At 39.1% G+C, this 26487-nt stretch overlaps 1 protein-coding gene across 1 annotated transcript in view; it reads right to left on the bottom strand.

Moving 5' to 3' along the window:
• Positions 1-3440: 3440 nt before the first annotated feature.
• NEIL3 (nei like DNA glycosylase 3) overlaps positions 3441-26487 on the bottom strand; it is a 41101-nt gene continuing 18054 nt past the window's right edge. Inside the window, exons 5-10 of the mRNA XM_024744957.1 lie at positions 24414-24488; positions 22667-22833; positions 13242-13411; positions 11384-11801; positions 5119-5293; positions 3441-3704 (exon numbers count right to left, since the gene is read on the bottom strand). Of these exons, the coding sequence (XP_024600725.1) occupies positions 3522-3704; positions 5119-5293; positions 11384-11801; positions 13242-13411; positions 22667-22833; positions 24414-24488 (1188 nt within the window). The 3' untranslated portion in view covers positions 3441-3521. The remainder of the gene's footprint in view (positions 3705-5118; positions 5294-11383; positions 11802-13241; positions 13412-22666; positions 22834-24413; positions 24489-26487) is intronic.

The following is a 26487-nucleotide window of genomic DNA, read 5'->3' as shown; positions in this document are numbered from 1 at the left end:
ACTTAGCTAATTTGGATGACTGCATGCTAAAATATAATATTTACATAGGACCTAGAGCCTCCTAACATAATAACAAACATCCAGGATACAATCAAAAAATCACCTGTCCTGCCCCCAACTGAAAAAAACACATCTGAAGGAGAAAAGACACTCAACTGATGAAGATACTGAGATAAATCAGATATGAGAATTATCCGATAAGAATTTTAAAGCCGACATCAAAAAAAGTGCTTCTGGAACCAATCATAAATTATCTTGAAACCCATGGAAAATCTCACTAAAGAAATAGAAATTATTAAAAAAGGACCAGGTGGAAGTTATAGGTATGAAAAATACAATTATTGAAACAAAAAATTAGCTGGATGATCTCAGTCGTAGAGTGACGATGACAAACAACAGAGTCAGTGAACTTGAAGACAGATCAGTTTGAATGAGAGTGGGAAAAATAAATAGAGCCCAGAAATCTGTGGGATAATAACGATCTAATGATCTAATATTTGTATCACTGGAATCTCAGAGAGGAGGAAGCGTGTGGAACTAAAAAAGTACTCAAAGAAATAGTGGTTGAAAACTTCCCAAGTCTGGTAATAGATATCACATATAGACACTTAACTTTTTACAATTAGAGTTAATATAGAACCACTTCACACAAAATGTAGAAAACTTGCAATTGTATAGCTCCTTTGACCTCTTTATGCTACAGTTCTCACATCTACATGCATTATAAATCTCACAAGACTATGTTATAACTTTTTTTTGCTTTGAACAGTCCCATGTATTCTAATGAAACTAAGAGGCAAATATAATGTTATATTTATTTAGATATTTGCCACTTAAGAGTTTCTATATTGCTTCTTGAAGATTTGAATTTCCATTTGGTATCATCTCCATTTAGCATTTACTTCCATGAGCATAGTTATAATGGCTGCTTTAAGATCCTTGGTAGATTCCAACATCGTGGTCATCTTGGAGCTGGTCTTGGGTATTAGTCTTTTCTCTGAATCTGGGTCACATTACTCGGGATCTTCTTATGTTGCATAATTCCCGACGGAACCCTGAACATGTGAGTATGATATGGTGGAGACTCTGGATTTGGCATATTCCTCTAGACAGGAATATGATCCTGTCTAGAGGAATGTTGATCCTTTTGTCTAGGGCAAGTGGGTTCAAAGTGCAAATTCTCTTGGTTCAGTTCTTTTATCTATCCAGTTCTTTTAGCTGCTCTGTGTTGTCTGCCCCACGCCAGTGTGTGTGTGGTCCAGGGGTCATTCAAGGTCATGGGCAGTTTAGACGCAGAACTTGGGCCCCCCATCTTGGAATCTCTTCTGAGATTTCCCTCTTCCTGGTGGCTGTGGTTGGCCAGACTGTCTGCTGGCTCTTCAGCCCAGAAAGACTCTGGGTTGAAACCGACTTTGTGCTGCCCTCAGGATAAAAAACCTGGGAAATTACCTCCAGGTAATTCTTCCACATTTTACACACCTCCAGAATCTGCCTGCTTTTGTTCACTCTCCAGTATTGTTTTTTTGTCCAGAATCTGAAGCTGGGTTCAGTTGGAGCTTACCCCACGATGCAAGCAGAAACCTCCTTGAGATTTTGATGGGAAGTTTCCTTAAAACTCAAAATTATGTTTGGAAGAATGACATTTTTTAAACATTCATTCTTTCCAATCAAGATCCTGCTTTGCCTATCCATCTGATTCTTTGATGTTTGTCAGTAAAATGTTCTTTGTTTCTCAGTAGATAAGTCTCTAAACTTACATTGAAATCTATTGTGTTTCACTTGCCTATATTTCTTTGTAATTAATTTGCTAATTTTTGGAGACTAGAATTTATGGAAGCTTGATTTGCAGTAGGCCTTTTCCCTTGTTGTACAATTAATTTGTAGTTGTCTTCTGAATACACACTATGTGTACTTCACATCATGTCACTAAGACCATCAATGGTCCAGTCTCATTCCTGGTTTCTCTGTAGTTATTACCCTGTTGAGCAATTTAGGTGAAGATCACTGATCTTAGGTTGGTTCTAATTGTGGCTCTTCAACATAGAATTCAAACACAGGATGGTGAAATATGCTCTGTCCCTGCTGGTAATTTTGTATGCTCTTAACTTCTAGAGCTCTGCATGGGTCATTTAGTTTTAGAAGGGGGAAGGGTTCCAGCCATCTTCCATGCTGTCCTTTTTTTTTTTTTTAAAATAGATTGAACCAGCTCTGAATGGAATTTTCCACCAACATGCAGAAATGCATTGATTAATGTTTTTCTTTTCTTTGGGGAAATAATAATACCTGAACTAAATTTTTAAAAAAAGGAGAGGAGTTAAAACTAGAAATAAAAAAATAATATCACATTAAGCTTCTGAAATGAACTTTTAAAAATTAATTAATAGGTATTAAGATCAAAAAAGTTTAAACCAACTTCTCTTTTAAAGATATAGAGATGACTTCTTTTCTTAAATGTTACTTTTATATTCTGAATCCCCACAGCTTTTCACAAAAATGCATTTGAAGTTATGCAAGTGTTTGGCATATCTCTAGCATCTAGAGGAACTTTTTTTTTTTGCCGTACGCGGGCCTCTCACTGTTGTGGCCTCTCCCGTTGCGGAGCACAGGCTCCGGACGCACAAGCCCAGCGGCCATGGCTCACGAGCCCAGCCGCTCCGCGGCACGTGGGATCTTCCCAGACCGGGGCACGAACCCGTGTCCCCTGCATCGGCAGGCGGACTCTCAACAACTGCTCCACCAGGGAAGCCCAGAACTTGATGTTTTTATTTATTTGTTTGTTTATTTATTAGTTTTGGCTGCGTTGGGTCTTCGTTGCTGTGCGCGGGCTTTCTCTAGTTGCGGCGAGCGGGGGCTATTCTTCATTGCGGTGCGCGGGCTTCTCATTGCGGTGGCTTCTCTTGTTGCGGAGCACAGGCTCTAGGTGTGCGGGCTTCAGTAGTTGTGGTGCGTGAGCTCGGTAGTTGTGGCTCGTGGGCGCTAGAGAGCGGGCTCAGTAGTTGTGGTTGCTCTGTGGCATGTGAGATCTTCCTGGACCAGGGCTCGAACCTGTGTCCCCTGCACTGGCAGGCAGATTCTTAACCACTGTGCCACCAAGGAAGCCCTAGAGGAACTTGATGTTTGTTGAATAGAAAAAAAGAAGAAAATATGATTTTCTATAACGAAGATCCCATTTCTTACATTTCATTTAAGAAAACAAGAAGTTCCTTTAATCATATGTTATGAATAGTGGTGATACCTGAGAAATTATTCAGTTCAGACAGAATACCTTATTATTTTATTGTACTGCATACTCTACTCCTAAAAAAAAAATCACTGCTTCCCCAAAGAAGATACAAGAGACTAAGAGCATACTAAAAATACTTTATTGTCATAACTAAATGCATTAAACATACATTCTAAATGGAATATATTGTATATTTGATAAAACACATAGAGCATCATTCATCAAGGCAAAAAAAAAAACACTGAATGAAAAGATGGCACACAAATAAAAGGAAGAGTTCTCAAATACTGCAATAACTTTAGCATCCTGGAATAATGTTTATTCCTGGCCCATTTTCTGCCCATTGGAAAAAACCGCACTGTTTTTCCTTCCCAAGAGGGCACACAAAAAAATTCTTTCCATTATTAGGTCCAATCTTCAACACTGTTCTCATGATGGAGCGTTTGCCATGGCTGCAGAATGGGAAGGACAAATCTGCCCACTGGGGAGGAAAAACAGATTGTAAAGTTTAGATGGAAGGTAGAATGACAGGCTGAGCCTTGACGCATTTGATTAGTACTGTACTGTCTTCACTGCTGTTCCTATTAATTTGACATTGTAAGATACACGTAAGTCATTAGTCGTTGCCCCTAAAAAACCTTATATCCCATAAGAAGCATCTCTAACAGATTCGCTTGAATCACACAGAAAATTGTCATAATTCTGAGTTTCCCTCTGTCCAAAGGCATATTTACAGAAGTTCCTTCACTTTATTGAAAATCTCTCTGTAAAGCAAATCACCAGTGTTCCTGATATAGCTCTGTTTAAGCTATTAAGGTCAAAGATTTGTTATGATTTTAATATTAACCTTCCTTAGTCTCCTAGGAAAAGAAAGCATCCAATACAGAACTACCAGGACTAATTCACGCAAATTCCATTGTATTATTCTTATCCTTATTAATTTTGGCCTCAAGAGAGCTACCCAGAAGGCTGTGATATTGTTAATATTGCTAATAATATTTTCTCCATTACATCTATACAAGCTTTGAGGGGAGGAGATCAGGAAGTTGAGTAGGATGGAGCCACATCTCGGGCAGGGGTTATGCTCTAAGATCATGACCACATTTTCCCTGGGGAATTCCTTAGGAAGGTATCACACTGAAGACAGATCATTTCTCTCTCAGCAAGCCCAACCAGAAAACTTTGCTCCAGTGCCGAGACAGATCCATATTTTCTTTTTCTACTTAGGCACCAGATGAAGCAGCTGGGAAAAATATGTATCTTTAAACCGTAGGATCACAGTCAGAAGTGAGAGGCTCTCGTTCTGTGGAAGGCAGAAAGACTGACCAAAAGCGCCCAGATTCCTGTCTTGTATCTCACACTCATTTGCAGGGACAAACTCATAGATTGAAAGGTTGGGGAATCACCTACATCTAAACTGTTATTGTGCCATCACTTGTTTTGGTTAAGCCTGTGTGGTAGGATTTGCTACGTTTACTGTAAATCCAGGGCGTGTAAGTTTACTGTAAATCCAGGGCATGTAAATTATTTCCCTGGGTTCTTCTATCCAGTGCATAAAACAAAGGTTTGGATGTCACACTGAAGTCAGGAAGAGCAAATATCTATCTTGGATTATCAGTCACCTGGGTGACTCAATACCTCTCTCTTTGTAAGCCAGGGGGGTTAAAAATATGATACACTCTAATAATGGAATAGCTGTCATTTGATTAATTTTTCTTTTGGGGATGAACCTCTTTGAATTTTCAGTTATTCAGCATTCAGGTTTTAGACTAAATGTCAGTCAGCATGGCTTTTAAATTTAAAGGTAAAACCAGAAACGGACTGCTATTTGTTACATTTTAATAACTGAAGTATTCAAGGACACTATCATTAAGCTTGATAGGTCGTACACGTACTTCGAAAAATCCACATTGTGCTTCTCTCGGTAGAGGACAAGCATAAAAGTGCCTGCCCTTGTTTTCTCCATCCTTCCTCACCACTTGGAGAATGCAGGGGCGGTCATGTTTACTGCAGCGGGGACTGCAGGCATTTAATGAACGAGGACCACCTGGAGTGTTACTCTGACGCTCCCTGTAATGACAAGTTACACAATAACTGCACCATGATCGTGCTAAAAGGGGTCATTCACACCACCTGACCCCGCATCGGAATCCTGCCTGTACAAAGAGACGGTACCAGAAAGCGACCACCATCAACTTCCCGCAGTTGCTGGGTTGGCCAAAAAGTTCGTTCGCTTTTAAGTAAAAATAAAAGACATCTTTCATTTTCACCAAGAATTTTATTGAACAATGTATTCACTAACTGAACGATCTTTTTGGCCAACCCAATACATACACTCCTACATCTTTTTTTTTTAATAGTTTTTTTTAAAATTAATTAATTTATTTTTTGGCTGTGTTGGGTCCTCGTTTCTGCACGAGGGCTTTCTCCAGTTGCGGCGAGCGGGGGCCACTCTTCATGGCGGTGCGCGGGCCTCTCACTATCGCGGCCTCTCTTGTTGCGGAGCACAGGCTCCAGACGCGCAGGCTCGGTAATTGTGGCTCAGGGGCCCCGTTGCTCCGCGGCATGTGGGATCTTCCCAGACCAGGGCTCGCACCCGTGTCCCCTGCATTGGCAGGCAGATTCTCAACCACTGCGCCACCAGGGGAGCCCCTACATCTTTTTAATTCTTGGCTTTCCCAGGTAATTTCCTTCCAAAGCTACCTGTTTATGTAGATTAAATTAGGCGTCTCATTTACATTCTCAAGAACAGAAACAGCTGAGTTGCACAGCCAATCTTCTTAGTTTTCATTTGTGACATCTGGTTCTTTTCTTACCCAACATGACAGGGTGGCTACTTTTATTTCTCTTAAAATATTCTCAAGTCCAGCTGTCCCCTGACGTCCAAAGGAACTAGAGTCACAATCTTCTCCAATTATTTTCTCATCAGTAGCAAACTCTCATCAATGGTTCTGACAAGGCCAAAGGGATCTGCTGTCCAATTTAAAGACAATTTTCTATGCTCTTCTTTGACCAAGTCTACCTTAATAGTTGCAATCGTATTTCAGCAAGTAACAGGCTGCCTGGCAGAGCAGAAAAGTGTATTTTGTAAAGCTAGCGAGGAAGCTTTAGTCTCCTCCCATGATTAGATCAAGAGTGTCTGGAGGTTACCCCTGAATACAGTGTCTACAGGCCAGAAGCCGGGCTTCCACTGTAGCTGTCTAGGTAGAATTTTTTCTTTGAAAAGGAGCTTCATGATTAATTTTTTTATATTTTGCATATTTTAATAATGCCTTTATAAAAGTCTTCTTAATAAACCAACTGAAGAGAAAAAGAGCTCTTATTAAAATCAGAAGTCCTTCCCCTTAATAGCCCCATTTTTAACTTTTTAATGATAAAGTTCTTCCTTTCTTTTTTCGTTAACTTCTAAAGAACAAAATACCATTCTTAAATGATTTTTTTAAAAATACTTATAAATCAGGGTTGGTTCCCTTTTCCTTGCTTCCTAAACCACATTCTTCCCATACTTGTTCCTATAATGATGCCTTGAGGCGTCATATCTAATCAAAATGTTCAGAGTGTGAGATATTTTTTCCAGTTTTATTGAGATAGAATTGACATACAAGGGATCTTTTATTTGTGGTGAAATTGGTTTACACTCGTTTATAAAATAGATGCTTAAATATATTTCTTTAAAGGGATGGACTCAAACATCCTGAAGTTCCTGAAGCTGCTTGGGCAGCAGGCGTGTGCAAGATGAAAGCAGCTGTGGGCACTGCTAAGGACACTGTTATCATTAAATATTTCTCCAGCAGCTATTTTGCTGGTAGCATTTTCAGGGTAGGGGATAGTGGCTTATATTTTAGCGTCACGGGGGATGCTAACCAGAAATAGGCAGGGTGACAGGCAACAGACTTCTCTTTTCCAAACCCCCTTCACTTCAACAGCCCCTCTCCCCAAAAGAGGCAATATTAAAACGTTAACTTCAAGAGAAGCTGAACATCTGGGTGGTTGTAGAGAAGTTGAGTGATTTCAAAATTGAAGCAAGTGGGTCATAAACAGTGCTTAAAAAAAACTTAGAGGAGGAACACAGAAGGTTAAGAATCTTAAAGGAAAGAAACTGGTGCTTTCGTAAAAAAAAAAAAGTACACACATGCAAACAGTTTTATATATTATTTAGAAGGCTGTCTGAGGTAACAATTAGTTAAACATTTTCAAACCCACTTGCTTCAGCCTAGAAATCTCCAGAGTTTTGCAAATCCAGGGAGATGTTTAGATTTTCCTACTAGCAAAGCTTTCCTGGAGAGGAGCATGGTGGAAGTCAGGATTCAGGTAGAAAGGAAAGATCCCAGTGTTTCCTATAGGTTCCTCATTTCTGTCTTCAATTCTGTTTCTTCTTTGGTATAAAGTTAAAGGAGAAAATAGCCACATGCTATCTTATCCCGGCCCTTAGAGTGTGGTCCATCTGACCAGAAGCATCAGCATCACCTGGCAGCTCCTTACAAGTACAGAATCATCCTCCCCTACTCCAGATCCCTGGCAGAATCGGAATCTGCATGTTAACAGGGCTCCCAGGTGATCCATATACAATTACATACTGAAGCACTGAGTTAATGTAACCAAGACACTGATGCCATCTGTGAACACGTCAGCTCTAAAGATGTACAGGGAATCTTAATTTTATGATAGCAAACATTATCCAGGGTAATTAAATGTTCTGATTAATTGAGGACATCTTGGTTCCTCTTTGTTTCAATCATTACTTTAAAAACTTTCGAAAATGTAGCAGAGCATTTTCTTGGGTAAACTTAGCATATGGGATAGTTTAACTTATTTTGATAACTAGGACCATCATTTTGAATACTAATACTGGATTATAAATGGTCAGTATAATAGATCAGGGTTGGAAAATCTTTTTCAGAAGGGACATACGTTTAGGCTTGTGGGTCTTATGGTCTCTGTTGCAAAATACTCAAATCTGCTGTTTTAGCATGAAAAGCAGCCAGAGGGAATATGTAAACCAATGGGAATGGGATGTGTCCCAATAAAACTTTATTTATAAAAACAGGGGGTGGGCTGACTTTGGCCCTTCTGGCTGTAGTTTGCTGAGGTAGAGGTCATCATTGGAACCAAGAGTAGTGCTTAATGTATAATAGGTTCTTAATAAATACTTATTAATAAATAAACACTGAACATGTTCAATAAGCATTGTTCAAGTAACACTGAACAGAGATCAGATAAAAACTATTATCAAGAAGGAAGACATTACCAAGCACAGGTTTGTAAGTTTTAAAACGGGTATTTTTTCAGTGATCAATTTATCATGGTTTAACTTATTTCACAGATAGGGTGATTCATTATAATAAAAACACTGAACTGATCAGACTCACTGAATGTAGATTTTGTAGCTCAGCAGTATTTCAAGGATCGTAACAAACAAACAGAGGTTAAATGACTCATCCTGGATGGTCCCAGGTGGTTCTGACATCCTTGGGGACTGAAAACACCAAAAGGTGAACCAGAAGCACGAACGAGAGGTGAGTGCTTCACTGGTGACTAGAGGTAGAATCTGGCAACCCTGATGGCGGCACACCTGAGAAAACGTTACTGATTTTCATTTCACTCATCTACGTGAGCCTTTGCGTCAGCTCAGGAAAAGCTTCAACCCAAAACACGTTATGCGTCTTCGAAGTGGTTATCACTGTGTTTTGCTCTGCGTTTACAATAGATGGATCAAAGACTTAAAACTGTCTAACAGTCATTCTTAACTGCTTAAAAATTGGTTCAACGATCTAATTTATAATCCAGTAGCTGGATAAAATTCAAGTCTATCTAAAGACCAATCTGAAAATATGCCCCATCAACATGGCATGTATCATGTGGTGATGAGAGCAGTAATTAAGAGAACAAAAGGCAAATTAATTACCATACAATTATTAAAGAAACAATGAACTGGCTATAAATTCTCTGAGTGGACCACCTGCTTTAATCCTATTATGTTGTGAGCTTCTGCTCGGCATCTTGTCCACAAGATGAACACTGTAGCTGCCAGACAAGGAGAAAAATGAAATAAATGACAGTAATTTGCAATTTATTCCTTGTAAAGTAGCTGGGTGCAGAAGAGCTGCTGGGTGAATGTATTTCATCACTTGACATTTATTCTGCTAGTTGATGTTGATTGATTTTGGAGTCTCATTCCTGGGGTTCTTACATGCAACACATACGCACGCTGCAGTGTTTCTAAGTAAAGCTGTGTGCTGTGATTAATCATATGACCCTATTACTAATGGCTTATGAAGAAATCTTTAAAACTTAAGGTTACATTAATGTTTTTTTAAATCCATAATTCATTAGTTAAATTGTCTGAGACTTTCTACAAAGCACTAAGGAAATAAAAATACGCCAAGATACTTCATTTGAGTACAACGAAAGCCACAATATTTTTAAATGATCACATCTGCTTCTTTCCACTTAAGCTACACAACAGAAAAGGCTGTTCAAAACTGATTTTCCTACAGCATAGCCTCCCAACTCACACTCTTAACTAGCTCCTTCATGAACTTCCGTCATGACACATTAATTAGTGTTCAGTGAAAAGGTGGCGTACTGATCAAGTCAGTTAAAAGTCTGCCCGCCATAGCTTAACTCAAATGTCTATATTTTTTGAGTATTATGGACAAAAGTCAAACCAGTTATTATACATGATTATGAACAACAACAACAAAAAATCAGCCAAGGATAAACGATCAAGATTAACTGATGGTAAAATTAGAGTCAGTACAAGAAACTCGAGATTAAAGCATCTATTGACCAAAAAACATCTCAGAATTCTGTTATTAAAGGATTCCCAGAGGTTGGTCTAGGTTTGTGCAATGGTGGTCCTTCATCTCACTGCCCAAAGAATCTTTCCATCAGCAAAGACGTAGCTCATCAGATGAAAAGCTGGAGATCAGAACACTCCTTAAGATTATTTTAGATCCCGTCCACAGCAACTCTTCCTCTCCTCATCCCCCACTGGCAAGAAAAGGCATAGGGGAAGAAAACTCACCTTCACTCCGTTTAAAGTACTCTTCCCTGGGCTTCCCTGATGGCGCAGTGGTTGAGAGTCCGCCTGCCGATACAGGGGACACGAGTTCGTGCCCCGGTCTGGGAAGATCCCACATGCCGCGGAGCGGCTGGGCCCGTGAGCCATGGCCGCTGAGCCTGCGCGTCTGGAGCCCGTGCTCCGCAACGGGAGAGGCCACAGCAGTGTGAGGCCCGCGTACCGCAAAAAAAAAAAAAAAAAAAACCTCTTCCCTTCATTTAAAGGTGCTGGATATACAGTGTCTGCTTTCTGAAGGAAAAGAAAATTGTGGAGAGATCTCTCTCCCTGAGGAGGCATAATATCAGGTGTGAGAGGAGCCCCAGATAAAGAAATTAAACAGGTCGGGGAAGAACATTTCCAGGATCTGCCAATAATCATTAAGGAACAAGGATGACATTGTTTATTAAAATGTCTCTGTCTCTGGTGACAGCTACTGGGGGGTCTTCTCCTGAACATGTAGCTGGTAGTCTCGTAAAACGTATCTGATCTGGTAGGGTTCATTAACTGGAATTACAACTTTTTAATTTCAGGTCCAAAAGTAGTACTCACGCTCTTTGAGCCTTTTTGGTTGAAACAAATACCACACTCCCTGCCCCCTGGCTGTTTGAAATACAGTCACTTTCTTTGGCAGAAATGTCACTAAAAATATCTCAGATCCCTCTCTTTAGAACAGAAGACATTTACTAAATGTTATGAATGATAGTTTCCCTTCTAGAAGAACTCTTTCATCGGAAGAAAAGCTTAAACAAAACTGCTAACAGTGGAGACTGCTAACCGGTAAGATTATGGGGGATGTAATCATTATTCTTTATACTTTCCAATATTTTCCAAACACTCTGTATTAAGCATGTATATGGTTACAGCCAGAAAAAAGCAAAACACAACTTTCTACAGATAGAGGAAATTCTGTTTTTCATTCCCTTCCCTTCTCTAATATTATAAGCTAGAGGAGGCAAGGGAGGCAAATTACTGTAATAGTCTTTCAGGGTTTGACTGACATTTCCAAGATCAGTTCAGCTTCCTCAGCAATGGATGATCTTTCTGCATTCTTAAAACTTATGCAAATACCTTAAAGAGCAAGGTTAGAAGCATCATACCTGTTAGAAAATCCAGGTTTGCCACTTTTGAGATCCCGTGATGAGCAGTGGCTTGTTTTTAATCTTTTATATGCTGGACTCAATAATTCAGAGGGAGAGCAGACCACAGATGATGTGTTTACTTTGTTAGATAGTTGAGTTCTGTAGTTTGTTCTCTCCTTGGAGGGGTGCGCTGCATCACTAAAACAAACGTTAGTAGGAGGGTTTGGAAATTCCCCGTCTAGTATCTGGTTTTGGCTTTCTCCTCTTTCCAAAGCACTGGATTTATTGCTGAAATCCGTCAAAACAAGGGTTGTAGTTCCAAATGCAGTTTTCCTGTTGATCTTCACTTCCGTCCTTGGTTTTCCAAAGCTATTACAAGGGTATTTCACTAAACTGTTAAAGGCGATGGGATTCTCTTCATTCTTGGGTACCGAATCTGGAAGGAGAGACCAGTAATTCTGCATTATTCCTATAAATACACTGACTGTGTGAAACATCTTTTCATTCGATTAAAACATTTAGTTCACTTATCACAGTGACCTCATGTATAGAACTAATAATACAAAGTGAGCTTGAGCAATTCAGAGTTAACCACCCTCAGACTAGGAAATAAAGTACCGTATGAAGTGCAACATTTCCAGGGACTCAGAGATGGGTTTAATAAAGATTTCTACTTGTTATGCTTTATGTTACGTTTAAGCATTTAAAGGTTACTGAGCTATCAATTTTGTTGCTATTAGGCCAAATATTAAAGCAGTGTAAATAAGAGGTGACACCCCACAAAGCTTTCGATCAGCAGTTAGAGCCTGTATCTAGATTATCAGGAATGCTTCTGTGAATGACAAGACCAAGTGGAAGGCCTATTAAAATTAAGTAAAGATGAATTACAAAGATTTACATTTATTAAATATGTTTCAAAAAAGCGTCCTAGGATTTTGCAATCTGTAATTTATTCTAAAGTGCAGTTATCTGCCTTTCATACTCAGAAAAAAAATAACAAGAAAATAATTGAGATGTGTAAAGGCATTTCAGAATGTCAGAATAAATGTGGGAACCTAAGACTGGGGTTTTCTGAGGGCTCTCTGTTGAACGATACTGCAGAGGGAGGGACAGAAATAGGAGACACAGTCCCTTCTGCTACTAGCAAAGCTGTATATGGGGTGATGCCTGCATTTCTGGCCCAGCGAACACAACACAACATGACAGCTCACACAATGGGGGGTCCAGAAGAATGAACTTTCTCCCCTAATTGAAGAAAGAAAGAACACTATTAGAACACAGGAGAAGCTGCATCAGTGAGATGGCTCTTAATCACAGGTTTCCTCTGAGGTTCTACATCCTCTGCACGCACGAAATTGTGAGCTACGAAGAGTTATTCTGAAGGATTTCAATGAAATCAGTACAATTGTCTGGGTAAAGATTTTAATAACAAGGGGTAGGAGGCTAAAGAAGAGAAAAAACTCAGCATTTTCCTATTCCACCTGCAATGATATTCTTACAGAAATCCTCCCTTTCAATTTATGAAACACTTGGACTGAATAACAAACTCAAAAGTTGCTGAAATCTGCATAAAACAAAGCTTTATTGAATAATTCATTAGAAACAGTAGAGAACAGATGTGATCATCTCAGTTTTTTGAGATACAACGGCACATACTCTTTTAGCACAAGCGTGTTTCCCCCCCGTTAAAAAAAAAAGGGCTCAACAGAATGTCAGCATCGTTTACATGCAAAGGCTGGCAATTCCTTTAAACCTTTCAGAAAGAGAGCATTTTACTTCGTTATGAAATATCAAGACGGAACAAGACATGTACCTGACTTTGTATAATTAACCCTCTTTGAAATGGAAGGCACTCAGAATCAAAATTCACTCTTACCCGTAGGCCTTGAAGTCAGGCAAGCATCACATGCTTCAGAAGACGGCTTATTTATTAGCGTACAGACCTCACATGTCCACTGCTCTTCAGACTTCCGGGCCACAGAGTCCATAAGATGACCCCCTCTGCTGGATGGCCAACTGACTGTAGTATTTCTAGCTGGCAGCCTGCTATAAGAGAACTTCTAAAGTTAATCATTAACACTTTCGTTATTGTCTTGTTCTTATACATTCTGGATATCTTAGAAACAATTACAGAACCATTAATACCCAAACGCTACATGTTTACTATTGCTTAGAAGTTCTCTCTCTCTCTCTCTCTCTCTCTCTCTCTCTCTCTCTCTCGGAATAAAATGTTTTTACTTGGGCCCTGCTGATTGCTTTTAAAGACAGAAATAACAAAAGTTTTAGAGTCAAAGAGTTGTGTGTGTGTGTGTTTTTTAAACTAACTAAAAATATTTGACATAACCACTAGGGAGCATTTCTCAACTAGTTTTTTTTGTTTTTTGCAGTACGCGGGCCTCTCACTGTTGTGGCCTCTCCCGTTGCGGAGCACAGGCTCCGGACGCGCAGGCTCAGCGGCCATGGCTCACGGGCCCAGCCGCTCTGTGGCATGTGGGATCTTCCTGGACCGGGGCACGAACCCGTGTCCCCTGCATCGGCAGGCGGACTCTCAACCACTGCACCACCAGGGAAGCCCTCAACTAGTTTTTTAAGTAAGTGGAACTCTTCCCAAAGCAAAACTAAAATATCTTTATTCAAATTAGGGAGGAAATGAGTCATGTAGAAATTAGAGCACTGAATGTAAGATGAGAAAAGTTTTACATTTACTTCGTGTGCCTCTGGAATTTCTCAGTATCTGCTGGGCACTAAATCAACTGATCTATAATCTGTAACGCTGGAATTCCTAAATGACTCCGTACTGTTACAGGAAATGCCTTTCTAAAGCTCTGATACAGTCCTGCTCTTTAGCACATGGCTCTGGGGCTACAGAGCACATCACGTGGTTTAGCAGCCAATGCAGTGTCATGGATTCCTTTCATGATTCCAAACATTAATATTGAAAAAAAGTTCTTTCAGTAAAGGCTTTGTACCTTACATTTCAGAACATGAGTTCTTTGACTTTCAAAGGTAGCCTTGTCTTCTATAACATTTTGCTCCTACGCATAATTGTAACAGGTTTAAAATTCAGACTTGTCTGGTAAAATCATAAATAGCATAAGAAAATCTGAAAGTAAGACACATCTCATTATGATTTTTTTAATCTTTACTTACCTTGACTTTTAATGCCATTCAACATTTCTTATCCCTGTAGATCAACTATACTTCAATAAAATAAATTTTTAAAAATATTTCTTATTCCTGTGGAACAACCAGGCCTTCTATAGCATTTACTTCACCTAATCCCTGCCCTCTACTAACTTACTCTGAGGCAGCGTCATACATTTATTCATAATTAAGTAAACACAATTTAAATAACCTTCAGATTTTCAATGTGCTCCAACTTTTAACCATTTTCATCTTCTATCCTATAAATTTCATTAACCATGAGGGGATATTTATTGTTACATAAAGAAGCTCTGGAAGCATTCTCTCCTTACTGCTCCATTTCTTAATCATCTACTAATAAATTCTTTCCAATCTCCAGTTGGACGTGTAACAGGAATTCCAACCTTAACCTGTCTGTAGTGGGCTGAATGATGGCCTCCTAAAGACAGCAGGTCACAAAACTAGGAACCTGTAAATGTTACTTTATAAAGAGGATCTCTGCAGATGTAATTAAGGATCTTGACATGGGGAGATGATTCTGGATTATCAGGGTAATCTCTTAATGCAAACACAAGTATCCTTATGAGAGAGAGGCAGAGGGAGATATGATACACACAGAAGGGGAGAAGGTAACGTGACAACACAGGCAGAGACGTGAGGAGTCGTGTAGCCACAAATGAAGAACACTGGCAGCCACCGGAAGCTTGAAAAGGCACGGAATGGATTCTCCCCTAGAGCCTCCGGGAGCATAGACTGGCCCACAGCTTGACTTTGGCCTCATGAAACCAATGCCGGGCTTCTGGGATCCAGAACCGTGAGAGAAGAAATTTCTGCTGCTTTAAGCTGTCAGGTTAGTGGTAACTTGTTATGGCAGCCATGGGAAACTAGTACAAGTAAGTCCGGACCCCCTGCCCCCATCCGCAACTCTGCTAGTTTGTCACACCTCAGTACATGGCATCACCATCACTCAGTTATCAGGCCAGAAACCTGTGAGCCATCCTGAACCCTTCTTACCCTCATAACTGGTCCACCAGCAAGTCCTGCAGGCTCTGCTGCAGAGGCAAATCTACTAGAAGCTCACGAAGCCTCCACTGCTTGCTGTGCTGTCCTCTGTGGATCGGAGCGGCAGGGTGCAGAGTGGGGGCAGTCACTCCAGCTGCACGGACGCTGAGGACACTGTTGCTGGTGTCAGTCCTGGGGCTCTCTCTGGGCAAGGCCCACGTGCTGCCAGCACCCGCTCATACCTGCTCGGTGCTCAGGGACGGTGGGCCGGCCTGGCACAGGGAGCAGATGCACTGTCTAAACTTCCAGGACAAGCGATTCTGCTCCATTCCTCTTAGGGGACGTTATGGCCTGGGCTGCGAGTGCACTCAACACAGGCGCCACCCACCACTGACCCACAGACAGCCTGGTAGAGGCGCAGGGCAGGGACAGCTGAGGGAGAGAGACCCAAAGGCTGGTGGTTCTCAGAGAAAGGTCCTTGGGCTCACAGCGCCAGCACCACGTGGGAACTCGGTAGTCATATAGAGTCCAGGCCTCTCCCCAGACCTCGGGGTAAAGCCCAGCAATCTGTCCAAATTCTACTTCAGCTGAGCCAATTGCCACAGTCTACTCTGATCCCTTAGTCAGGGAGCCACAGTACTTCCTGGAAGCCCCCCAGAATGTGTTTCTCCTGCTGAAACCAGAGAGAATCTGCTACCATGAGACTTGAAATGAGAGGGTGAAGCAGGAAGCAGCTTAGACCTGCCTGTATTCTTTCCACTTGTTCCACCTGTGGGCAGCCCAGGCAAAGTCACCTTTGGGAGTTCCAGTCCCTGAGACGTGGGTTTTTATAGTTTTTCCACTGATGCTATGAAATTACCCCAACATTTATTTTGGCTCCATGACCCATAAATTCCCATTTTAATTTAAGATAATTTGCATTGGGTATCTTTCACTGTAGTCAAAATTTGAGTCCTTTGTAAATTATGTTTTTAAACATGACAACTATGTAGTCAAACTCTCTTCCCCAAACAGGGCTATCCTGTCAAGATTAACCCACCACAGATCTTCTTCACATCTCCCAAATGCCCTATAATTGCTCCAGCCCCCTGAAAAATTTCTGCCAGCTCAGCTCGGCCTTAAGAACTGGTTTGCAAACAACACTAAATTCTCATTAACTAGCAACCAACCCTCAACACACTTCCAAACTAGATGGCTTCTAGAGACGTAAATACGTCTTCGTATAGGAACAAAACACCCTCCTCTCCTGCAGCTTCCTGAGTGCACAGGGCGTTTCCCCATGCACCTTGTCAGGGGCTGTTTTCTCTCAGGAAATCCCTTTCCGGCCTATTGTCTGTGATGAGTTCCTATTTCTTCCCACGCTAAGCTCAAACTTCACCTCCTCAGAGAGATTTGTTCTTCCCAGGTGGATTTCAAGGTTTCCTCATCCATACTATAGCTCCACTGCCGTTAGCACAAATGTGCCCTGTTGCAGCATTTCCATCACAGGCTTCTAATGATCTATTGACCCCCCACGTTAGACCCTGAGCACTTCGAGTGACTGTATTCTCTGTTCTCTTTGTTTTCCCAGTACCTGGCACATAGCAGACCCTAAGAAAGTAAACAGTACAGAAATGAAAAAGTGAAACAGAAATTATAAAGACTCTAGTAAAAAACAAAGAAAAATGCAGTTTCCCCTTAAGGAAACAATACTCACACATGTAAATTATGCTAGCTAGTGATATAAAGGAGAGCCAACAATAACTGGTATAGGTATTCAAAGTGTGGTGTGATCAATGAAAACTGGAAAACCTGGGGAGGACTTCGGGAAGGGGTGAAGTAAACTTTTAGTGACTGAAGGAACACAAGAATTTAGATCATTACTACTGGGCTTCTCATATTTCAATTTCATTTGAAATGACTTTAAAGTGAAAAAATTTAGTCAATATAAAAAGTGCTCAAATGCTCATCCAGAAAATGAATTGAATATACTTAATTACAGAAATCTCTAAGACTGGGGCCAATATTACTGGTTTTCAAATGTCTTATTTTGTATACACTTATTTTGCAATGAGTCTTGAGCTGGATGCCTAGACAGAACAGAACTAGGTTAGGAGGGAGGAGGGAATGCAGGGCCCAGGACATTTCCAGTACAGCATGGCCTCCCTAACTCGTAGTAACTCCCAAGTCTCTTTCAGGGAACCCTTGAGGCTTTGAATCCTAGTTTCAAAAACCCTTTGGAATTGACAATGATCTTGTTTTTATGATAAATAACATGTTTACTTGATAATCTGGAGGAATTTTTTAAAAATTCAAAAGCTATCAATTCACAGAAAACAAATACATATGGAACATTAATCACTTATTCAGTAGACAAGTATATATTGAATGTACTCCATCTTCCAGATCCAGTGTTATACACTTTTGATCAAATAAATGTACACCTATAACATTAAAAATAAGAAACCCATAAATCTGTGTAATATAACATTATTTAAACATATTTCGGATCTCTATGATAGTAAAATGGGATGAGGAAGCTGAGAAAAAGGGGATATGGTGTGGTTTAGAGTAATCAATAACGAAAGGTGATGAAAAAAATGAAACACAGGAACAAGGAGAAAAAAAAAAGCTGCAAATATATTTATGAAGACATAATGGGGATCTGGACCATGTCATCTCCATCCCAGGGCCCTGAGCTCTCCACAGACAAGATGGCGCCTCCCTCCTCCTTTGTTCTTTTCTATATACTTTTTCAGTGAACTGATCTTGCTTTAATACTTCAACTAAGAACACGGGGAGTAACGCTCATGCCATCATCTCCCACCCACTTCCCACCCTATGTGGACTATCTAGTCCACATATCCAAAACTTAATTTATCTCTTCCATTCTACCCGTCTTTCCCACGTCTATAAAGTGAAAATTTCTGGTTTGGGGCCTGGAACTCTTTGCTTTATCCTCCATAGCAAACCTCTCACAATACTTGCTGGCATTAAAAATTTTTTAAAGTACCTATTTTTCTCTCCATTTCCAGTGTCTTGACCTCAGGACTGGAAACCATCTCTCGCCCATTACACTACACAAGTTTCACGTCTGTTTCTTCAGTTCCCATCCTAATTATGCTATAATCAATTAAAAAGTCCTTAATCTACTGATTCAGGTAAGACATTAGCCATCTCCAGAACTACTACTGATTCCTACTAGTTGATCCCATCCTACCTGTAAAACTAACTTTTGCTATTTAACAAACTTGGAGACTTCGTTTGGCTCCGCCACTGTTATCATCAATGATTCAAGGTTTGTGGCAATGCTCCTTCTTTCCAAGTAAATAATGTCTATTTGCTCATTTATTTAGCCAAAATTCTTTTTTTTAAACATCTTTATTGGAGTATAATTGCTTTACAAACTTGTGTTAGTTTCTGCTGTATAACAAAGTGAATCAGCTATACGCATACATATATCCCCAAATCCCCTCCCTCTGGCATCTCCCTCCCACCCTCCCTATCCCACCCTTCTAGGTGGTCACAAAGCACCGAGCTGATCTCCCCGTGCTATGCGGCTGCTTCCGACTAGCCATCCATTTTACATTTGGTGCTGTATATATGTCAATGTTACTCTCTCACTTAGTCCCAGCTTACCCTTCCCCATCCCCATGTCAAGTCCATTCTCTACATCTACATCATGACTCATTTTGATTATGATTTTCTCAGGGTATATGCCCAGTAGTGGGATTGCTGGGTCATATGGCAGTTCTACTTTTAGTTAAGGAACCTCCATACCGTTCTCCATAGTGGCTGTATGAATTTACATTCCCACCAACAGTGCAAGAGGGCTTCCTTTTCTCCACACTGTCTCCAGCATTTATGGTTTGTAGATGTTTTGATGATGGCCATTCTGACTGGTGTGAGGTGATACCTCATTGTAGTTTTGATTTGCATCTCTCTAATGATTAGCGATGCTGAGCATCTTTTCATGTATTTGTTGGCAATCTGTATGCCTTCTTTGGAGAAATGTCTATGTAGGTCTTCTGCCCATTATTGGATTCGGTTCTTTGTTTTTTTGATATGGAGCTGCATGAGCTGCTTGTATATTTTGGAGATTAATCCTTTGTCTGCTACTTTGTTTGCACATATTTTCTCTCATTCTGAGGGTTGCCTTTTCATCTTGTTTATGATTTCCTTTGATGTGCAAAAGCTTTTAAGTTTCATTGGGTCCCATATGTTTATTTTTGTTTTTATTTCCATTTCTCTAGGAGGTGGGTCAAAAAGGATCTTGCTGTGATGTCACAGACTGTTCTACCTATGTTTTCCTCTAAGAGTTTTATAGTGTCTGGCCTTACATTTAGGTCTTTAATCCATTTTGAGTTTATTTTTGTGTATGGTGTTAGGGAGTGTTCTAATTTCATTCTTTTACATGTAGCTGTCCAGCTTTCCCAGCACCACTTATTGAAGAGGCTTTCTTTTCTCCTTTGTATATTCTTGCCTCCTTTATCAAACATAAGGTGACGATATGTGCGTGGGTTTACCTCTGGGCTTTCTATCCTGTTCCATTGATCTATATTTCTGTTTTTGTGCCAGTACCATACTGTCTTGATTACTGTAACTTTGTAGTATAGTCTGAAGTCAGGGAGCCTGATTCCTCCATCTCTGTTTTTCTTTCTCAAGATTGCTTTGGCTATTCGGGGTCTTTTGTGTTTCCATGCAAATTGTGAAATTTTTTGTTCTAGTTCTGTGAAAAATGCCACTGGTAGTTTGACAGAGGGTGCACTGAATCAATAGATTGCTTTGGGTAGTATAGTCATTTTCACAATGCTGATTCTTCCAGTCCAAGAACATGGTATATCTCTCCATCTATTTGTATCATCTTTAATTTTTCGTCAGTGTCTTATAGATTTCTGCATCCAGGTCTTTTGTCTCCTTAGGTAGGTTTATTCCTAGGTATTTTATTCTTTTTGTTGCAGTGGTAAATGGGAGTGTTTCCTTAATTTCTCTTTCAGATTTTTCATCATTAGTGTATAGGAATGCAAGAGATTTCTGTACATTAATTTTGTATCCTGTTACTCTACCAAATTCATTGATTAGCTCTAATAGTTTGTATGTTATTTGCTGCTTTTCCCTTGCTGCTTTCAATGTTTTTTCTTCGTAATTTTTGATAGTTTCATTAATATGTCTTGGTGTGTTCCTCTTTGCGTTTATCCTGTATAGTACTCTCTGTGTTTCCTGGACCTGATTGACTATTTCCTTTCCCATGTTAGGGAAGTTTTCAACTGTAATCTCTTCAAATATTTTCTCAACCCCCTTTTTTTCTCTTCTTCTTCTGGGACCGCTATAATTTGAACGTTGGTGCGTTTAATGTTGTCCCAGAGGTCTCTGAGACTGTCCTGAATTCTTTTCATTATGTTTTCTTTTCTGCTTTCTGGCAGTTATTTCCACCGTTTTATCGTCCAGCTCATTTATCTGTTCTTCTGCCTCAGTTATTCTGCTATTGGTTCCTTCTAAAGTATTCTTCATTTCAGTAAGTGTGTTGTTCATCACTGTTTGTTTGCTTTTCATTTCTTCTAGATCCTCGGTAACTGTTTTTTGTAATTTCTCCAATTTGTTTCCCAGATTTAGGATCATCTTTACTAGCATTACTCTGAACTCTTTTTCAGATAGGTTGCCTATTTCGTCTTCACTTATTTCGTCTTGTAGGTTTTTACCTTGCTCCTTCATCTGTAACATGTTTTTCCGTGGTTTCATCTTTTTTTTTGGTTTGTTTCCTCTTTTTGATAGGTGGTGCTGTATTCGTGTCTTACTGGTTGTTTGGCCTGAGACGTCCAGCATTGGAGTTTGCAGGCAGCTGGACAGATCCAGGTCTTGGTGCTGAGATGAGGACCTCTGGGAGGCCTTACTCCGATTAATATTCCCTGAGGTCTGAGGTTCTCTGTTAGTCCAGTGGTTTGGACTCAGAGCTTCCACCACAGCAGCTTGGTCCTGACCTCTGGCCTGAGAACCAACATCTTGCAAGCTTCATGGTGTGGTTAAAAAAAAAAAAAAGAAAGAAAGAAAGAAAAAAAGGAGCAGTACAATATCAAAGAATAAAAACCAAAATAAAATTAGAATGATAAAAAAACATTAAGGGAAATAAAAGTATAATTGAAACAACCGGTCGCTGGGGGTTCCTCCCGTCCCCTTACATGTCTGTGGTCTCCCACCGGTGCATGGTAGGTGCCCTAGTTGTGAGGAAATGGAAATTCCGCATCCTCGTAGTAGGCCATCTTGACCCCGTCCCCCTATCTCTTTAAAATAAACTTCAAATTACACTTTTTCCATGAGATTTTCCCAACCTTTTGTATACCTATAAACTTCTAACATCCCCCAAACTTTTGTAGCACTTTATGTGCTTCATGTCTGTACTGATTATTTTGGCTTATAATCACATATAGTTCAGCTCCTTTATACTGTTAATATTTCAGCCAGCCTTCGCCAAAGGGACCTATGGCCTCTTACCGGGGTAAGTACACTGTGGAAAAGGAAACTGTCAAAGCTTTGAGGACTACTGGACACTAGTTCTGAACTGACACTAATTCCAGGAGACCCAAAAGCGCCACTGTGCTCTGCCAGTCAGAGTAGGGGCTTGTGGAGGTCAGGTGATCAATGGGATTTTAGTTCAAGTTCATCCCACAGTGGGTCCCTGAGCCCATCCTGTGGTTACTTCCCCAGCTCTGGAATGCAGAATGGGAACAGACTTACTTGGCCACTGGCTGAATCACCACACATGTGCTTAGTAAGTAGTCGGTTATTTCACCAAGAAGACAGCAATTTTGTAAAAAGAGCTTGCTAATGTTCTATAATATTATTTCAAAAGCAAGGACTTTAGCAAATACTTGCATTTTTTCAATTATTGACAAAACTACACCTCCTGGTAATCACTTTACAAATGAGATGAAAGTCAAAGCCTGGATATTAACGTCAAAGTCAGAGATTTTCTACTGAATTCAGAAGAGGCTCGTAAGTCATCTTCAGCTCATTCTGGTTTTTGGATGATATTATTTACTATTTCCTTCCAAGTTTCAAATACTTGTGAGTTATGGTCTGTTCTTAATAGCCTGATAGCTATTCAACTATGTTCTCTTATTAATAGCGTTTTTATTAGAGAATTAGGGCAAACAGTAAAGTTTAAATTAGATTTCTCACCATATGTCGACATGTTGAGCATTTTCCTTCTGACAGTGAGGACAGAAATATGTCATTCTCTTATTCTCCCCTAAGCGACACACAGTTATTTTGCAGCAGCACTGACCACAATTAGGACGCTTGTAAACCTTATAGTGGTTAGAGACAGCAGATCCTGCTTTGCGGCACTAAAAACAAACAAACAAACATTACAATGTTATCTACAAAATAGTATTGAAAGATATATTCTTGAAAGTCATTTCTAAAAATAATTTGTTAAAAATGTACATATGTTTATACATATGTCCTCATAATCTTTTCTTTCATTTGAGAAAAAGGTATTGACAAGATTCAGCAACATTTGTCAAATAAGATTTGTGTGAAATAATTAAGTCATTATTGTATAACTTATTAGTATTCAAAATTGTTCTTTGCATGGCTTTACCCTCCTATCTAAATGGGATATAAAAGTTCTATAATTTAAAATGTCTTTCATGCCTTTAAGGTTTTTATAATTAAACATAATTATGTGGTTATAAGAAAAAGACTAGATTAGCTTTAAATCTGATTATTTTTAGAACACCAAAGCTGCTCACTTTGTTTCAACAGTCAAAAAATTTATTCCTAGGGAGAAACACTTAACAGGGTTATCTTCTTTGTTGACCTGAAAAGGGACAGTTTTTTTGTTTTTAATCTTACAGACTCACTGAAAAAGAAAAATTTAAATGCCATCTTAGCAGCGAACATGTTCTGTTTTGGCATAAGTTCTATTTCAAAAGACACTGATACTCTCTGTCACAGTTTTATTCTACTCACATACAGTTAAAGCTCCTATAAAGAGAATGTTAGGGATTTACATAAGCAGTGTGAAAATTTAAAAGCCCAGAAATATGGTGGATCATATTAGAAGCTGAAAATTACAGGAACAATTCATATTAATTTAAGCAAAGTATTGAAATGCCCATCTTAATCTGAGCAGAAAATGGGTAGGTATCTGTAATCATCTTTCCCTAGAAGAATAAGTGAGCATATGTAATATTAAAATAGCCATTGATACTCAGGACAGGTATGTAAAGCAAGAGGCTCATTAACACTTTAGGCCAATTAATGAAGAAGCCTACAATACCTGACTTTCTAACAGTAGTAAAAACAAACATTTTGAATACAGGAAATGGACTGTAGAGAAAAAAAGACATATTTATGATACTTCGTTTAAAGACAAAATGTGTTTACTTAACTCTATATATGCATATATATGTATATATACAACTTTCAAAATTTACAGTTTAGTGAGGACTTATTCTCAAAACAGTCTCTGTGGTAGATAGAGAAGTATTATTATCCCGTTTTACAGATAAAGAAACTAAATCTAAATTAAGTTACCTAAATAACATTAACCACACTGATAGGTAAGTAGCAAAATCTGATTGAACTGAAGTCTATATTTATCCCAAAGTACTGAATCTCTCTCTAGGCTACCTATATGTTACTTTTATATATCCAAAATTAGAACAAGAGTCTAAGTAAGTAAAATGCTAACATAGCTGTCCCCCAACTTAGTGTAAAGATAATTTAATATAATTAGAGTTAGACAAGTTTGGACCGACCTGTGACCTAATTTCAAGGTGTTAATTATGCCCATAATGTGTCACTCTCCCCTACTGCACCTCTATGCTCTTACCACTAGATGGCTACATACAGCCTTGACATTTCTGGTGCAAAGGGAAATAACTGACATTTTACATAGTTGAAAAATTTTTGCTCTTACCCTGTAAAAAAGAAGGCTGAAATCACGTATCATTTTCACAAGGTGATGTGTCTGTTCATCTGTTAACTGACAAACCTTAAAACAGAAAAACAACTCAGGAGAGCTTCATAATTTGTTCATTATTGTAGAAAAACAATACCACTTGCCAGTTCTACCTAAGAGAACTTGAAATAGATTTGAAATATATGCATCTCTTCTAAAACTCATATATCTATTCAGTGTTATTAACAGTGTATATTTTTAAGTGACGGTACTACAAATAAAAAATACCATCCACTCTCGAACTTATTTACAAAGCAGAAATAGACCCATAGACATAGAAAACAACTTATGGTTACCAAAGGGGCTAGCCGGGGGTGGGGTGGGAGATAAATTAGGACTTTGGGATTAATGGATACACACGACTACATAGAAAATAGATAAACAACAAGGACCTAACTGTATAGCATGGGGAACTATACTCAGTATCTTTATTTTTTTTTAAGATTTATATTTTTTTGTTGTGGACCATTTTTATAGTCTTCATTGAATTTTTTACAATATTGCTTCTGTTTGATGTTTTGGTTTTTTGGCCACGAGACATGTGGGATCTTAGCTCCCTGACCAGGGATCGAACCCGCATCCCCTGCATTGGAAGGCAAAGTCTTAACCACTGGACCGCCAGGGAAGTCCCCTCAGTATCTTTTAATAACCTATAATGGAAAAGATTCGGAAAAAGAATACATATATGTATATAACCGAATCACTCTGCTGTACAGTTGAAACTAACACAACATTGCCAATTAACTATACCTCAATTTTAGAAAAATTCAAAAAAGAAAAATACCATCTTATAAACTTTAATTCTAAATTCAAATATTTATTGAATACCTATTCTGTACTGGACATCTTCAGAGTCCCAGCATTGCCTATCAGCCACCTTGAAAAGTCTTGCAGGAGAAAAAGGGAAGGAAAAAAATAAAAAAAGACCAGAAAGAAGGGACAAACAGGTACAGGAGTAGATGTTCACCAAGGTCACTATCAAGCTTTAAAAAGATATGAATTTATAGACATGCTTTAATATTAAAGTACATGTTAACACATGGAAGAACTCAGAAACAGACCTTGCTGAAGAATTGTTTTGTGACACAGCCTAGCATAAACCTCAGGGTCACCCTTTGCAGAATTCATTATCATTTGGCACATGTAGCTTCAATAGTAATTCCAGAAGAAATTCTAAAGACTCACCTTTGTTGTGTGTATATGAATACATATGTATACCTTTATACAACAGAAACAAATTTATCAGTGCCTATAAAATCTAAAACCATCTAATCAACATAATCCTTCTAAAAGTATTATTTTTTCATTTATTTAAAGTTTAAAACATATGTACTTCTCAAATTCATTTATTTCTTACCACATCTTACGTACTACGTTCAGTCACATCTTAAAAGGCTAGATTATACTTTTTCAATCATTGTGCGTGTGCTTTTAGGGGGCTAATAGCTAAGCTTCAGAAAGATTAATTTTTAACCCCCGCACGCATTACGGCCGGCCGGGTGGGCGTACTGATAAAAAGTAAATTGTCAGTTTATCAAAGATAACAACGTTCTGGTTAACAACACTCTGGGTACTTTTTTCAAAAACATTTTCCATAGAGTTCTAGATGATTTTAGAAAGCTCATAAGCTCATTAGTGTTAAAATTCTGTTTCATTATTCCCATGTTACAGAAATTTGACAAGCAGGTTCCAAGTGTCAAAAAACAGAACCAAATCTACAACAATTATTAACTGGTTTCTTTGAAAACTTATTTCCTACTGATCTGAATTTTATAAAAACTCTCTGGGAAGCAATTACACAAAATAAATAGGTACCTTTGGAATCACGTGAAAGATGGCTTAGTTAATAGAGACTATTTGGGTCTGGATAAAAGCCCTAATGTAGCTTTCTTCCCTGGAAACTAAAATATATGTATCCTTCCACCTGGTTTTTGAGTTCTAACCGCTCTGACCTTCTTACAACTTGGTCCTATTAATCACCGTTCCTTTTTTTTTTTTTTTTTTTTTTTTTCTTTTTTTTCCTCCCTCCTTT

The sequence above is a fragment of the Neophocaena asiaeorientalis genome, unplaced genomic scaffold, assembly GCF_003031525.2.
Source record: "Neophocaena asiaeorientalis asiaeorientalis breed wild unplaced genomic scaffold, Neophocaena_asiaeorientalis_V1.1 scaffold267, whole genome shotgun sequence".
Classification (NCBI taxonomy): Eukaryota; Metazoa; Chordata; class Mammalia; order Artiodactyla; family Phocoenidae; genus Neophocaena; species Neophocaena asiaeorientalis.
This window is presented reverse-complemented; position numbering and strand designations above follow the sequence as displayed.